The following is a 15,743-nucleotide window of genomic DNA, read 5'->3' on the forward strand; positions in this document are numbered from 1 at the left end:
TTGTTTTGGGGGCCCTTTTGTCAAATAAGGACAGGATTGTGTGTGTGTGTGTGCGCACGCACGTTTGTTTGTTTATAATACTTATAGAGGACTGCACCACAACATTTACCAACAAAATGAGGTCATTTGTGGAAAGTGAAGATCTTTCCCCTGTCCTCTGTTTTTTTTTTTTTTTTTTTGCAGTTCTACTGAACTCTACTAGTTAGTTTTAGAGGTAAGGTATGAATTAAGTTTGGGTTTTGGGTTGGTTAGGGTTAGGAATAGACAAGTAATGGTTAAGTTTTGGTAAAAAAATTTCTGCGTTGGGCATAAATGCAGTTGCTAAAATGATTTGAAATTAATAAAAAGTCCTCAATTTGTATAGAAGTGTGTGTGTGTGTGTTAGCTGATGGCATTAACCATGTTTTGTTCAAAGAAGATTCAGAGGCAAGAAATGTGTTGAATAATTTATTTATTGTTGCACAGTTAATGAGAGCACATCAATGAAAAATCATATTTTATGATTCTCATTTGTTCTCCCATCAGGATTTCAGCTTATTCTTCAGACTCTTTTGCCTAAAGGTACAATAAAAAAAACAATGAATAACACTTAAACTCTGACTGAAAAGTTGCAGCAACCTTTTAAAATGAAACTAACAGTAATTGCTTCTGTTGACAAAAGTATTTTTGCTCAATGATAGTAAATTTTACTTACTTTTCCAATCTCCCGACTCTTGGCCCTCAGCTTGTTGACCTGGGACTCTGCGATGTCAGCGCGCTCCTGAGCCTCCTCCATCTCATGCTGCACCTTCCTGTACCTGGTGAGGTGAGCGTTGGCCTGCTCCTCCTGGGAACAAATTAAACGAGCAATGTGACGTAAAATAATACTGAAAAATGTATTTTTGAATGGTGCATGCCATACTGTATGTGAACTGAGCCTTTGACTTACAGCTTCCTCAGCCTGTCTCTTATATGCTTTCACTTTCAGCTGCAGTTTGTCCACCAGATCTTGTAGCCTTGCAATATTCTTCTTGTCCTCCTCCGTCTGCAGGAAGTAAATAATAAATTTATTGTGCTGCATGCATAAGGAAAAGCTGTAAAATGATCAAATGTGAAAATCTTTCAACCTGATAGGTGAGCTCCTTCACTCTTCTTTCATATTTGCGAACACCTTTGACGGCCTCGACTCCCCGTCGCTGCTCGCTTTCAACTTCTCCCTCAAGCTCACGCACCTGATATATGAAGATGAATTGGGTTAAAAAACAAAGAGCATAACAAATAGGGATACAATTATGGTAAATACAAAACAAGAAAACAAAGGAATACCCTAGCTTCCAGTTTCTGGAGCTGCTTCTTTCCTCCCTTCATGGCCAGATTTTCAGCTTCATCCAGACGGTGCTGCAGGTCCTTCACTGTGACCTCCAGGTTCTTCTTCATCCTCTCCAAATGAGCACTGGTGTCCTGCTCCTTCTTCAGCTCCTCTGCCATCATGGCAGCCTGAATTTTTCAGGAATTTGTTTCTTTTCAGCTTCCAGAGTTCCCCTTTATAGACAGGCAGCTCTTGCACAGACAAAAATTAAGATCACTTACATCAGTGATGGCCTTCTTGGCCTTCTCTTCAGCATTTCTTGCCTCCTGAACAGAATCCTCCACCTCACCTTGGATTTGTACAAAGTCAGACTCCAGCTTCTTCTTGGTATTAATGAGGCTGGTATTCTGTAATAAAACACATGACAAAAAAATATCAAGGACTGATTTACTGAAGTACCATAGTATCTGCAGTTTTCAGACAAATACCTGAGAGTGCAGCAGTGTAACACGCTCACTGGCATCCACCAGCTCCTGTTCAGCCACTTTGCGGCTTCTCTCCGTTTGCTCCAGAGCAGCTCTGAGCTCCTCAATCTCAGCAACCATCAGGTTGTTTCTGCGCTCCACCATCGCAACCTGCTCTCTCATGTCTTCCTGGCCTCTGACTGCTTCGTCAAGATGAAGCTGTGCATCCTGAATTAAAAACGTTAGATATTAAGAAAAGTTTTAAACACTTTTAATATTGGGTCCTGTATCATAACTTTCTGACTGGCTGTACCTTAAGCTGTCCCTGAATGTTTCTCAGTTGCTTCTGGGCTTCTGCCGCCTGCCGGTTGGCGTGGCTCAGCTGTATCTCCATCTCATTGAGGTCTCCCTCCATCTTCTTCTTGATTCTCAGGGCGTCGTTCCTGCTCCTGACCTCAGCATCCAGAGTACTCTGCATGGACTCCATCACCCTCTGGCTGTTTCTCTTGATCTGCTCGATCTCTTCATCCTTTTCTGCAAGTTTTCTGTCAATTTCACTTTTGACTTGGGTAAGTTCCAGCTGGACACGGAGAATCTTAGATTCCTCATGCTCCAGGGTGGCCTGTAGATTTGTGAAACAGCTTTAAATGCCAACAGAAAAGTATTCAGATACATATGTTTTAATACTAAAAAGTATGGTCTTGAGTTGATGATTTTCCTCTACTTAAAGAGAAATTAAGTACACAAAGCATAACTAACAATTTAAAGAAGAAAATCATTTTACCTCTGCCTCCTCTAAAGCTGTCTGGATTTCAGACTTCTCACTTTCCACAGTCTTCTTTCCTTTTTCCAGCTCATGGATTGTCTTCCCTGTCTCACCAAGTTGTTCAGTCAAGTCTGAGATCTCCTCTGTTAAGTCAGAAACAAAACTTAGTGTTTAGCAATCTAAAGGAAATCTTGTATTGTGGAAAGTCAGTCATTTGTCTTACGTTGCAGGTTCTTATTCTCCCTCTTCAGAGTCTCCAGATGGTCCAGAGCTTCTTCATAAGAGTTTTTCATTTTGAACAGCTCAGTACTCATCGAGCGAGCCTCTTTCTGAGCTCCCTCCAGCTCAGCCTGGCTCTCCTCATACTTCTGCTTCCACTCTGCAAGGACCTGGCGGTACGACAAATTATGTTTTTCTTCTTTCTTTTTTGCATGACTTATTCTTGATGAAGCAAAAGATTTTGTACCTTGTCAAAGTTCCTCTGCTTCTTGTCAAGATTTGCAGCCAGAGCATTGGCTCTCTCCACGTCGATCATCAGGTCCTCCACCTCACCCTGCAGCCTCTGCTTGGTCTTTTCCAGAGAGGCACATTTTGCATTCACAGCCTCAATGGACTCCTCTGCATCCTGAAGACGCTGGGCGAGCTTCTTCCTGCAGAGAGTATGTTTGATTTAAAAAACCTGAAATCCTTTGTAATTTCAAATCGGCATCGTAAGAGTAAAAGTTAGACTTACTTGGCCTCTTCCAGCTCCTCAGTGCGCTGAATGGCATCAGTCTCATACTTGGTTCTCCACTGAGCCACCTCGCTGTTAGCCTTGGACATAGCGCGCTGCAGCTCGGCTTTGGCCTCCTGCTCCTCTTCATACTGCTCTCTGAGCAGATCACAGTCATGACGAGATGACTGGACCGCATGAGCCAGAGCATTCTTTGCCTGTCATCCAAAGAGAAACAGGATTAATACATAATACTACTCATCTCATGTCAATTTAAAATATTTTTGTCCAGCTTTTTTTGTTCAGTAATTGCTACCTTGACTTCCTCCTCTATATGCCTTTTCAGCTCTTCAATCTGCTGTGTGTACGCTTGTTTGCCTCTGGTCAGCTGGGACACAAGAGCTTCTTTCTCGTCCAGCTGACGAGCAAATTCCCCTGTTTAAGAAAATCAGCACAAGACAGAAAATCAGTTACCATACCACACTTGTGTAAAAGTGAGATATTTAAGTCAGAGAAAGCACAGAGATGTAAGATGCTATTTAAAAGTAAAATATATGTTGTATGACATCTCTGAAAATGACTGTGGTTCACTCAGGTTGCCAGAGAGCGAGGGAGAGCAAAACTTCCAGGTTACAAAAAATTTTTTTTTTAAAAGTATACAAATGAGATTGTACGACCGAGAGGCATACATTTGAAGGTTTACAGTCTGGACATAAACAAAACTAAGGTTCATACCATTTTCAGTTTGGAGACGAGCTCTTTGTGCACCAATATCATTCAGTTGACGAATATTCTCATCATATTTGGCTTTGAGTTCACTCAGCTGATCCTCCAAGGTTCTGCACATCTTCTCCAGGTTTCCCTATTGAAAGGAAGCTGCTTTGGTCAAACCAAATTGGTTATGATATGATTGTTTCCATGGAAATGTCCAGAATCCTCACCTTTGCTTTTGCAATGGACTCCATGTTGCTTGAGAGGTCGTCGATCTCCATCTTGTATTCACTTTTCTCTTTCTCCAGCTTCTGTTTGACTCTCTGGAGGTTATCGATCTGCTCTCCCAGCTCCGCCACGCTGTCGGCCTGCTTCTTACGGAGAGCTGCGGCCGTGGCCTCATGCTGCAGGGTGGCCTCTTCAAGGTCACGGCGCAGCTTCTGAAACTCAGCCTCACGCTTCTTGTTCATCTCGATCTGAGCTGCAGTCGCTCCACCAGCTTCCTCAAGCCTCTCGCTGATCTCTTCAAGTTCCCTGGAGAGATCGGCCCTCTGCTTCTCCACTTTGGCCCGAGCAGCTCGCTCAGCCTCAATCTCCTCTTCCAGCTCTTCAATACGAGCCTGTAACAAGCAAGGTTATGATGAAAAACAAATTTGAAGGATATTCAAATGATCTCTCAAGTATCAAGTCACACCTGCAGCTCCTTTATCTTTTTCTGTAACTGGACTCCAAGTGATTGCTCGTCCTCAATCTTGTTCAGGAGTTGGCTTATCTCAAAGTCCTTCCTGCAGGTGCGGAAGAAATTTTAGATATGATCTCAGCAGAATGTTTATGAATGTTTTTTTCCCCTGTAAATTCTTACTTCTTTATCTTCTCTTCAGACTGCTGCTTGTCATTCTCCAGATCCATTATGGACTCCTGAGCCAATTTCAGATCTCCTTCCAGCTTTCTTTTAGCTCGCTCAAGATCCATGCGGAGTTTCTTTTCTTGCTCTAGAGAACCTTCAAGCTGGTGATTGAATAGTTTTATTTTTTACATGACATTTTTTATAGTACTAGGTTGGTTGTCAAAGACATCTTTAACACTTACATCATCCACTTGCTGCTCCAGTTTTGTCTTGGCTTTGGTCAGAGTGTTGACTTTGTCTTCCTCTGCCTGCAGATCATCCAGGGTCTGCTGATGGGCCTCTTGGAGGGCTTTTTTCTCCTTTGTCAGTTTAGCAATGGTCTCATCTTGAGAAGCCATTTCCTCTGTGAGGTTTTTGACCTGTAAAGTGTTCCATAAACCTTAATGACATCGACTGTTTAAATGTACATAGGAAAGATTAACACCTTAATAAAGACCACAGTCTCACCTTGTTTTCCGTGGCATGTTTCTCCTTTTCCACTTTGGCCAGAGTCAGCTCCAAGTCATCAATGTCCTTCTTCAACTCAGAGCATTCGTCCTCGAGTTTTCTCTTCTTTGCTGTCAGCTCAGCATTGATCTCTTCCTCATCCTCCAGTCTCTCGTTGGTCTCTTTGAGTTTGGCCTCAAGCTGGATTTTGGCTTTGATGAGCCCCTCACACCTTTCCTCCGCATCAGTCAGGTTTTCACTTTCCTAAAAGCCAACAAGAGTCGTTTAGTTAATCAAATTAGTGGATGAATATGTGATAATTATTAGGCAAACCTAGGGAAATAATGACACTTACAGACTGTACTTGTAATAATAAATCATTCTTCTCCTGAAGAAGAGAAACCATCTTCTCCTCCAGTTCTTTCTTCTTAGCCAAAGCCTTTGTCAGGTCTTCTTTGGTCTTGGCAAAGTCTTCTTTCATTTGGGCCATCTCCTTCTCCGTCTCTGCACTCTTCAGCAGAGGTTTGATCTTGAAGTACAGCTTCATCCATGGCCAAGTTTTGACGTTCATGAATGCACGGATGTTGTACTGGATGGTGAAAATGGCATCTCTGAAGAATTAAAACAGAAATTTACCTCAAGTCTTGAATTAGGCCTTTTAAAAATCTTGAAATTCTCTGCAAATAAATGGATAATTACCGCCTCTCCATCATCTTGACAAATTCGCGCCTCATGAGGAATCCTCTACAGAGAGCCTGAGTCATTGTGACCAGCTCTGCCAGCTTTTCATCTCGCATCTCCTCCAGAACTCCCAGCAGTCCAGCCTTGAAGAACACCTGAACACAAAAAATATTTTTAGGAATTTTAGAGTTATAACGTAGTGTCTTTAAAAGCGTGGATAACTTTACCTTGGTGTGGCCAAACTTGTACTGAGAATGGTCAACATCAATAGAGCCCAAAAGTTTCTCAGAGGCCTTCTTGTTGTCAATGAACTGTCCTTCAGGGATGACACTGGCATTCAACACTTTGTATCTAAAAGCAAAAATTACACACATCCAGTCAGTAAACCAACTTCAAAACCCATCATCCACCAAGCCACCTATCATCATATCGCTTTATTACTCTGGAAATGACAAAGCATCCAGGACCTGAACAAATCTGAAAAGGAAAACATGTTAAAATAATGAGAAATTCCTTTTAAGTTAGACACTTTCAGAATCTGTAAAAGTAACAATTCATGCACCTCTGCTTGAAGTCACCATAGAGGATCCTGCTGGGGAAACCTTTCCTGCAGATCCTGATGCCCTCCAGCACGCCGTTACACCTCAGCTGGTGGATGACCAAGAAATTCTCCATCAGACCTGTGTCACAAAGATTGAATAAAATCACTTTTCTGAAAACAATACAAGTATAGCTCACAGAATATGTTAAACACTAACATACCTGGAGTCTTAGACTCATTGGGAATCAAGCAGCGCACAAAATGTGGATGTGTGCTCCTCAGATTGGTCATCAGCTTGCCCAGATTTTCCTAAAGAGGAATAACAGGCTTCAGTTAATTAAAGGCAATAAACAAAAATGCAAAGAGACAATCCTAAAGCTCACCCTGAACAATGCTGACACTGTCTGGAAGGAACCTCCCTTCTTCTTCCCAGCTTTCTTGCCACCACCCTCTCCTGACAGTAAAAAATACAATAGTAGCAAAACCTTTTGTATTTCACCACATCTTGAGAAATGTGACTGCAATGCATAAAAAAACAAAGAATGTATACCTTCTGCTGAGGCATGGGATGCATATAGGTAAGCCAGAAGCTTGCAAGAAGACTTCTGGTAAAGCTGGACTACAGTGTCATTCAGAGGATCCTTGTTCTTTTCCAGCCAGCCAACAACGTTGTAGTCCACAGTGCCAGCATAGTGCACCAAAGAGAAATGAGCCTCAGCTTTCCCTTTGGCAGGTTTTGGTTTCTGGAAAGGAGCACTTTTCCCCACATGTTGATCATACAGTTTGCTCTTGAAGGTCATATCTGTTGCCTTGGGAACAATACACTCCTCTTCAAGGATGGAGAAGATGCCCATTGGCTGTCAAGATAGCAAATAAAATAACCACAGTCAAGCAATGTCAAGGCATCAAAATGATTCCCTGTGTTGGTCAGTATGTGTCTGAGCTTGTTGCTGACCTTCTCAATGAGCTCAATGCACGCAGCCAAGTCCATGCCAAAGTCAATGAACTCCCATTCAATTCCCTCCTTCTTGTACTCTTCTTGCTCCAGGACGAACATGTGATGGTTGAAGAACTGTTGCAGTTTTTCATTGGTGAAGTTGATGCACAGCTGTTCCAAGCTGTTAAACTGTTGGAAGACAGACTCTGTTAGATGTTTACCGTGCTGGTTCACTGATTTAAAGGTTAATCCCAATATTACTGACATCAAAGATTTCAAAACCAGCGATGTCCAAGACACCGATGAAGAAGCTCCTTGGCTGCCTGGTGTCCAACATCTCGTTGATTCTGACGACCATCCACAAGAACATCTTCTCATAGACAGACTTGCAGAGAGCACTCACTGCATTGTTGACCTGAATTTAGGCATAATATGCATCACATTAACTTAGATCAACTTATCAAACTTTGGCAATCATTAATTTGTAGATGGTCTGAATTGATCACCTGGGGAACAGTTTGACCTTTGGTCACAAACTCATTCCCGACCTTCACTCGGGGGTAACACAAAGCTTTGAGCAAATCAGCAGAGTTCAGACCCATGAGGTAGGCGATTTTATCGGCCACTAAAAGAAAAAAAAAAATCTCAGCCCTTCTTCGAAACAAAATCTGGAAGACATTGAAACTTCATTGTTTGTTTTATACCCTCGGTGCCATCAGGTTCAGCCTGCTCTTCCCGCTGCTTCTGCTTGAACTTCATGTTTCCATGATGCATCACAGCTCCCGTTAGCTTGTAAATGTTAGCTTTCTCTTCTGCAGTGAAACCCAGGATGTCGATGGCAGTCTGTGTTTAATTCACAAAAATTCATTTATCAGTTTATAAAGTATTTCAAAATGTTCTAAGAGACTTTTTAAAAATATATGTATTTAAGGATGATTTTAAATTCGATATTTCTTACATCAGTGGCAATGAATTCTTCAATGTCATCGATACTCTTCACACTGATTTCACCCTGACTGATCATGGGATAGTCGTAGGGATTAGTAGTAATCAGGAGAGCCTCTAAAAAAAAACACAAAGTAAATCTCTGTTAATATCAATATATCAATTATGAAACTTATTCAAATAGCTTGTGGTAAGATATTGTTAACTTGTGCAGTATTCATTTGTTTCTAACCTATTAGCTCGGGTTTGTGGCCCGTTGTGAGCTGATAGAAGATGTGGTAGCTCCTCTCAGCAGACAGCTGGAATGTCACTCGAGATTTCTCCAGCAGATCTGTGTGGATTCACATTATCAATTTAAAAAATAAATATTTTTAACTACAAATAAAAAGTGTAAAAAGACTTAAATAGAAAGTTTTACATGTTTCAATATCAGCTGAAGCCAGCTTTCCAGTTGAGCCAAAGTGGATTCTGATGAATTTTCCCTGTGTGGAAACAGGAAAGTGTTTTATTTAAAACGCTGACACCGATCGCTGTCACCAAAGTAACAAGAGACAGTTTCAAGTTGAACTCACAAAACGGGAAGAGTTGTCATTCCTCACAGTCTTGGCATTTCCATAAGCCTCCAACAGTGGGTTGGCTGCAATGATCTGATCTTCCAGTGATCCCTGGAGGCGACATTCATCTCATTAGCTGAACAGTTCATTGTTTGTGTATTTGTATCATTTTGTTTTGCAATGTCACTGACCTGCATTTTTCCAGGAACTGGCTCAGATTTCTTTCCACCAGCTACTGCGATTGTCGCAAAGTACTGGATGACACGTTTGGTGTTCACAGTCTTTCCTGCACCAGATTCTCCACTGGTTTGAAGATGCACATTTTAATTAGAAAAATAGTGATGCAGTTAATAATGAAAATACCTCAAAATACTTGGCACTTACGTGATCAGGATAGACTGGTTTTCTCTGTCTGTAAGATGGAAAATGATGCACAAATGTCAGATGTGGATGTTTGAGGTGAGACTGTTGTGTATTGATTATAGAAAGTGTGGTACCTTGGAGCATGAACTGATAGGCATTATCAGAGATGGAGAAGATGTGGGGAGGAGCCTCAATTCTCTTCTTCCCCCTGTATCCTGCAACAACCACTGCATCGTACACTGGCAGCCACTTGTAGGGGTTCACAGTGACGCAGAACAACCCAGAGTAGGTCTGCAGGGTCACAGAGGATCCTTCATGATGCATGTTTTCTTAAAATCACTGTCTTTCTTCTTTATATACTTAGGAAAACTTACGTAGATCATCCATGCTGCATATCGCTCTTTGAGGTTATACAGCACAGTGGGCTCGTTGAGGTGGGTCATCATGGCCATGTCCTCAATCTTGTCGAACTTTGGAGGGTTCATGGGGAAGATTTCATCTTCCTTCACGGTGATAGTCTGGTGCAGACAGAAAAGTGTTAGAAGCAGAGGATGAATGTCGTTCTCACAACTTATTCTGGAGAATGCAACTAAAATGTCAGTTGTTCAATAGAGGGTCTTATCAAGAGAAACAGAGCAGATGCTTAAGATTGTTGTCAACCTGACTGCAGATGCGCAGTGTAAGGAAATATCTGCAACTGTTAGTATTTAGAAATGGAAAGCGTGATACCCACCTTCCCACAGAAAGTCTCCACGGTGGCTTTGCCACCCTCCTTCTTGACGAGTTTCCCCTTTAGGTACATCTCTTTGGGCTCAGTCACATAGTAAGCTGTTTTAGCATCAAAAGGAGCATTCTGGGCTTCAATTCGCTCTTTTTCTGGCTTGCGGAGGAATACGGCCGCAGGGCCAAAACACTCCATTTCTGCGTCCCCACTCATGATGGTGGTTTACTGGGAGATCGAGATACAGTCAAGTACTTTGATTAATATGTGGCAAAAATTCAAGAAGAAAACAACTGGAGCTTGATCAGTACCACACAAGACACCATTACATGAACAAATAAGTAATTCTAAGCTTTTTCAAGCAAAATAGACACATTTTGCTAATAAAAACAAGATTAAATATGCCAGTGTTTAATAGCATACATAATTGCAAGTGATTTCATTACCCACACTAGTGAAATGATGCTTAGATGTAGGATTTCTGTTAGGAGTTACTGTTGGTCAGACTCATTGCACCACTTGAATGAACTCTAAATTTAATTCCCTGTGCATATCCATTGTGAACTATAGAGACTAAAGGGATTGACATAAATTAGTAGTAAAAACCTAATTCACTAAATTAAATTAATATATTTAAAGTTTCAGGTGTTCAAAAAGCAAACCACAGATGTTTAATGCATTAACCATACAATATAGAGTTTGAGTTTGCCATTAAAAAGTCAAATACCAAGTTATCCAAAGTCATGCCACACATCTACTGAATGAAATGAATGTTGTACAAGTTAAATACTTGCCACACCACAAAGATGCGGGGTGAGTCAGTGACCAAAGAATCGCAACAGGAGTAATGTCTAAAACCAATCCTCTGACAATATAGAGCCGTGATACTAGAAATAGTTTACCTTCTCCTCTCAGCCCAGAAGAACAGCTGTAGATGGTCTTTAAGGGGTTCTGAAGAAAGAAATATTTCACTCAGCAGACCGTTTACAAACCTTCCTGTTGCAAAGACACTAATCTAGAGTAAATTGCTGGCAAACACCCTGGCAGTAAATGCCCATTCTCTGCATTGTTTTTTTTAAGCTGTTGGCTCTCCTCCTGCTAATAAAAGCCTGTAACTCACTCACCTTGTCTGGTTGCCTGACAGTCCTTGGAGGCGTTCCTGCCTTCCTTCTTATATAGGCAGATCAGTGTTCACTCAGCAAAATCACCTTCTCTATTTGGTCATGTTGATTTGTCTTCTGATTGAGTATTTTTATGTCTCCAACTTGGCTTTGTCTGTTGTTTTTTTCTCTTCACAGACCAACACAGCAGTTGACCACAGCTTGGACTCCTGGTGCTTTAACATCAAAAAACATCTGACACCAATGGCAACATTTTAAAGTGCAACTAAGACTGACATAAAAAAAAAAGAATGTGGTTTATTTATTTATTTTTTTTATAAATGATATTTGATGTGTTTGTACCAGATAAATTAAGTCGGTTATTTGTTTTCTGTTATCAACTTCTAACATACTATCAAATGTAATTTATGTTTTTACATCAGATATCATATTAGCGTCAGTAAATGATGAAAAGAGGCATTTGTAAACTATCTTAGAGCTACCAGTACAGCGTGACAGAAACTGCTTCACTGGAATCTGGTTCTTAAACCACACTCACACAAAAAAGCGTTTGTCAAACTTGTGCACGCAACATTCTTTCAGATTATTTTAATTTTAGCAATTCTGTCATTGCTTTGGTCTTTAGTATAATCTCCTTAATGCATCCCGACACTGCGGAAGATCAGCACTCAGCTATGGAGAAGCTCTCATGTGTCACTGGTATTCTGTGGCAGAAGCCTTGCAAGTCTTTCCTGTGACAAAGGAGCAGAGTTGGGCCTAACAGTTGCTAATCTAAGAACTTGTGGAAACGATGATACCTCTTGATAGCGAGAGACAAAGGCCGAGGTCCGCGCTTCATGATATCCTGAACTTAATTGAATTTGTGCAGAGATGAAGGACAATAGGAAGTGGAACAATATTTTTATTTATAGCCATCCAATGTAATTTCTTCTAAGAATACATGGAGTGGATGGAATGTCAAACACACGAAAGTGGCATTAATTAGAAGATATTTGAAATAGTCTTTGGACAAAAATCTATTATATAATTGAAGCAATAAAAGCCAGTAAATTGATATTAACTAATGGTCTGATTAAATTAATAAGTTTTAAAATCACAAAGTTTCTCCATTCCTCTAACATTGCAGAATAACCTGCTAAAGCCTTTAATTATCTCATTAAAACCAGCATTTGGTGACTTGGCAATGGCTGTTTAACAAAGGCAGTGGGATAAGATTACACTTAGAGGCGATGTATGACTAAATGTTTCATTTATGTCACAATGTAACACAAAATGTCTGTTTTTGCTTCATTAGGACAGCGACCGTGGTGGAGTTATTGTTCAACTTTTCTTCAGTCGAAAGTTGCAGAGACTTTCAAAACTCTACACAAAAAAAATGGTTTCCATAATGTAAATTATTGAGACCATGATTAAAATATTTTTTAGCTCTTTTCCAGGGAACAATGTGTTCATCTTGCACGTTTTATATGAAAAAACAAACACAAACAACAAATGCTAATTAAAATGATGATTAAATTCTCACAGGACAAAACTTACAATTTTACTTTAACTTGAAAATATAATTTAACCGTTTATCCTGCTAAAGAGAAATGTTTTCATAAATATCAAGTATTTTCATCAGTAGTAATTTAAGAAATAAGGCAAATCTTGAGCTAAATGACATGAAGCATTTATATTACGTCAGTCATGTTTCATAACTTTTACTGTTTCACAAAATGTCTACAATTGAGTCATTGTTAGAATTGTCATAATATACTGCAGTAATTTTAACTATTTCTTATTGTACAATGGAAATAAAGTTGAGATTGAACTGATGTGCTGTTTGATTATCTCACACAAATTGAATAATGGGCCCATAATTCAAATGATACATCATAATGCTGCGCAGTGGCGCAACTACACATTATTCAGGTGGATGCGAAAACATAAATCGCCCCCCCCCCCAAGGAAGGAACGTCAGGGTGAAGGAGCGACGTTGACCAACCCTTGTAAAAATCACTACATTTACCTCGTTATGTGCGAGAGGTGAAGGAGCGTGAGGCGCGCTGAAGTGTATGGGAAAACATAATCGGCGCGTCGCCCCCTCCAGACGGGGTTTTGGCGCCCCCTCTGGTGCTGCGCCCCTATGCGTTGCATACGCTGCATACCCACTTTTTTGTTTTTTGTTTAATAGGATTTATGTTCTGCAGATGCACAAAAACATAATTGATGGGTAAGATGGAGCTTCGCTTGTTCTGGTTGGTCAGCTACAGTCACCTGATCTCCAAACCACGCCCACCATTCTGCATCAACTTTATTGAAATTCACAATTTCAGTATTTTACTAAGAGAAAAGTTATTTTTTTATGCAATTTCTCTAAATTACCTTTCAAAAATCCAGCATCAGAAGCATTTTTTTTTTTTAATTATTTAATTAAAAAAATGTTTATAGATCAACTTTCTGTCATTATTGGGGCAGATTATAATTGCACCCATTAACCAGAAACATGCAAAGGGTGCATTTCATTTATTGTTAGGATATAAAGAAAAATAAATCAATGTTGACAAATCATAACGGAATCGTTTACCACTGTAATATTTAACAGCAAGAGGATTCTTACTTGAGCAGGTTTTTCCTGCTCTGTTTCTAAGAAAATCAAACCTTTCTTAAGAAAACCAATGGGAACCAAAAAGAAAACTATTTCAGTCTGACATCCTGTTTACAAAACAAATAATAGATCCCACCATGATTTAATAGATGTAGAAACATTATAATAACTAATTATGATTTTCATGAAATAACTTTGGATCTTTGCTGCAACGCCTGGTTTTGTTTGCACTTGGCAAACTTAGAAGTGCATCACTGAACCAATGACACACCAAGGTAACTAAATCTTGTAACTGCAAAACCAGCTACAGTCATCACTCCTCCACTACCGTGCTTGATAGATGGCATGTGGTCTCTGTGCTTAGCTGCAACCTTGTGGATTTCTTCAAAGATGGTGCAGTACATTGTAGTGAAACATCTTGCATTGTTCTACAGCTTTTTTGGTTAAATATCCTGAAGCAATTGTCATTTCTCTCAAATGTTTCCTATTTTTTAATAATTCTTCTCAGCGTAGAAAGATCGATTTTATTGTGTAAAAGAGGAATTACTGTTTCTGGTTACTACTTTCACTGTAAAAGCCAATGTCAGCAGCAAAGGTATACTTAGTTTTTCACATATTTTCTTTATTTTGATTTTATTTTAATGACTGAATTAAGCTTGTTAAATTTCATGTTATTTTTAAAACCTGGTAAAGAGCAGAGTATTATTAATCAATTTTGGATTTTGAATTGCAATCAGAATCAACTTTATTCACAAAGTTTGTGCACCAAGACAAATAATTTCACTTTGGGTCCAGTGTGCTTTCAATAAAGAAATTTTAAATATAAATATATAATAAAAAGGATGGTGTACTTTCTTTTAAAGGTGATGGGCAAATTTCTAAAACAAGACAAAAACATAAAAAAGAGGGAAAAATATTTAGTACTCTTCATATAACTGGTTAATGTGTGAAATGGAGAAGGGAAAGACACTAACAAAACTTTTTTTGATACCAATAAATGTTTAAACTACATTTTTTATTAAAATCTTCATCTTCTTTTTTAACTCTTGTACATATATTTACATCTTTGCACTTATTAATCAGTGGAGAGGATCGTAACTCAATCCTTCAAAAGGTCAAAGATCACAAACTACAGAGCTCCTTCGTCCTTCACCTGTTCAAGGACGGTTCGGACATTTTTGAAGATACTGACCACAGAGCGGCTCCTATTCTTGTGCTGCTCCTGACACAGCTGCTGGCTCCTCAGGAGGCTCTGGGTATATTTGAGAGGCAGTAAAATGTAATGTCCGATGTGGAGTCTTTGGGGCAACAGGTGATTTAGATTTGTTTCTCAAGACATGTTGTCTCGTGGGTGTGGATATATTTTTAAACCCTTTCTTTAAATGGTCACACAGATGATCTGAAGACAAGGCCAGGCATGTGGCTTGACCTTCCCTTAAGTCAAGTGTTTGTTCCCTGTGCCAGACAAGGAGGGGATCATGTAATGCTATGGGTGATCGTTTGCATTCTTTCCCCTCTGTAAGATGACACTGAAATGGCAAAGAAGGGTCGAGGGCATTAGAAGCTAAATGCTGAGGACTTCACACCTGACAAAATAGCTCAATATATTCAATAAAAATGTGATACTTGTTCTCATATGCCTCCTGGCTGCGCTTATTTGGAAGAAACACAAATATAGCCATCTCCTCAGCAATGCATTCAGGCCTCAGCTATTTGTTTGTCCCTCAAGGCTTTTTGTGGAACAGCCTTTGATATAAAACACAAGCATCCTCAGTTGTCTTGGTCTTATAAATGTTGGGAGGAGGATTTGACACCCATTTTGCACATTAAACTGGGTTTTATTGACTGAAAACATAAAATATTTTGAATTTAAAATTCATTTTTGGGTTTAAAAGCTTCCAAGATCCTTCAGTTTGGTGAGGGAGATTTTATAGATATTAATTGTATAATCAAGCCCAAAATTATTCATACCCCTGGCCAATTTAAATTTAAGGTGAACATGTTGAAGTGGCTCAGTCA

At 39.7% G+C, this 15,743-nt stretch overlaps 1 protein-coding gene and 1 long non-coding RNA gene across 2 annotated transcripts; one reads left to right on the top strand and one right to left on the bottom strand.

Moving 5' to 3' along the window:
- Nucleotides 1-434: 434 nt before the first annotated feature.
- On the bottom strand, nucleotides 435-10,973 carry LOC106914940 (myosin heavy chain, fast skeletal muscle). The gene is made up of 40 exons (XM_014982164.2): nucleotides 10,919-10,973; nucleotides 10,029-10,244; nucleotides 9,670-9,813; nucleotides 9,430-9,586; nucleotides 9,317-9,344; nucleotides 9,124-9,235; nucleotides 8,951-9,043; nucleotides 8,797-8,860; nucleotides 8,611-8,709; nucleotides 8,392-8,495; nucleotides 8,138-8,276; nucleotides 7,940-8,058; nucleotides 7,699-7,848; nucleotides 7,452-7,622; nucleotides 7,047-7,353; nucleotides 6,880-6,950; nucleotides 6,718-6,805; nucleotides 6,518-6,635; nucleotides 6,183-6,306; nucleotides 5,974-6,110; nucleotides 5,630-5,885; nucleotides 5,296-5,538; nucleotides 5,031-5,207; nucleotides 4,804-4,949; nucleotides 4,636-4,726; nucleotides 4,172-4,561; nucleotides 3,966-4,092; nucleotides 3,547-3,665; nucleotides 3,252-3,448; nucleotides 2,985-3,168; nucleotides 2,742-2,907; nucleotides 2,537-2,661; nucleotides 2,066-2,374; nucleotides 1,777-1,980; nucleotides 1,570-1,695; nucleotides 1,306-1,476; nucleotides 1,107-1,211; nucleotides 929-1,024; nucleotides 695-826; nucleotides 435-555 (listed from the first exon to the last, which is right to left on the bottom strand). Exons 2-40 carry the CDS (start codon nucleotides 10,230-10,232, stop codon nucleotides 535-537), a joined length of 5,814 nt encoding a protein of 1,937 aa, XP_014837650.2. The 5' UTR covers nucleotides 10,233-10,244; nucleotides 10,919-10,973; the 3' UTR covers nucleotides 435-534.
- LOC148159681 (uncharacterized) lies at nucleotides 2,188-12,951 on the top strand. The gene is made up of 2 exons (XR_015762860.1): nucleotides 2,188-2,321; nucleotides 11,315-12,951. It is a non-coding gene; the product is annotated as an uncharacterized LOC148159681 (long non-coding RNA).
- Nucleotides 12,952-15,743: the final 2,792 nt, after the last annotated feature.

This window comes from Poecilia mexicana, unplaced genomic scaffold (assembly GCF_051168715.1).
Source record: "Poecilia mexicana isolate PSO_F unplaced genomic scaffold, ASM5116871v1 scaffold_5, whole genome shotgun sequence".
NCBI classification, from domain to species: domain Eukaryota; kingdom Metazoa; phylum Chordata; class Actinopteri; order Cyprinodontiformes; family Poeciliidae; genus Poecilia; species Poecilia mexicana.

Excerpts from the sequence above, each read along its gene's own strand:
- LOC106914940 (XM_014982164.2), bottom strand. The coding sequence starts at position 10,232 with ATGAGTGGGGACGCAGAAATGGAGTGTTTTGGCCCTGCGGCCGTATTC. Across the intron at positions 9,044-9,123 it reads CAGTTCCTGGAAAAATGCAG|GGATCACTGGAAGATCAGAT; the intron begins GTCAGTGACATT and ends TGTCGCCTCCAG. Across the intron at positions 2,908-2,984 it reads AGCAGAGGAACTTTGACAAG|GTCCTTGCAGAGTGGAAGCA; the intron begins GTACAAAATCTT and ends TCGTACCGCCAG.